The sequence below is a fragment of the Fukomys damarensis genome, unplaced genomic scaffold (genome assembly GCF_012274545.1).
Source record: "Fukomys damarensis isolate Sample0158 unplaced genomic scaffold, DMR_v1.0_HiC HiC_scaffold_18, whole genome shotgun sequence".
In the NCBI taxonomy this organism is placed as follows: domain Eukaryota; kingdom Metazoa; phylum Chordata; class Mammalia; order Rodentia; family Bathyergidae; genus Fukomys; species Fukomys damarensis.
In genome coordinates this window covers 4452590-4452830 of record NW_022900930.1, presented here as the reverse complement: position 1 = coordinate 4452830, position 241 = coordinate 4452590, and the positions used below count along the sequence as shown (strand labels likewise).

Sequence of the window (241 nt, the reverse complement as noted above, 5' to 3'; positions counted from 1 at the left end):
CGGCTCCATCGTGGGTGCTTACGCAGGCTATCCGTCTCAGTTCGTGCCTGGCCTGGATCCCAGCAAGTCTGGCCTCGTGGGAAGCCAGCTGTCGGGGGGCCTGGGTCTGCCCCCCGGAAAGCCCCCCAGCTCCAGCCCGCTCACCGGGGCCTCCCCGCCCTCCTTCCTGCAGGGATTATGCCGCGACCCCTACTGCCTGGGAGGTTATCACGGCGCCTCGCACCTGGGCGGCTCCAGCTGC

General features: G+C 69.7%; 1 protein-coding gene across 1 annotated transcript in view; it reads left to right on the top strand.

Annotated features, from left to right (window-relative positions):
- Znf703 (zinc finger protein 703) overlaps positions 1 to 241 on the top strand; it is a gene marked incomplete at its 5' end in the record, with an annotated part of 3052 nt that overhangs the window by 797 nt on the left and 2014 nt on the right. The window contains one exon of the mRNA XM_010605124.2: positions 2 to 240. Within this exon, the coding sequence (XP_010603426.1) occupies positions 2 to 240 (239 nt within the window). The remainder of the gene's footprint in view (position 1; position 241) is intronic.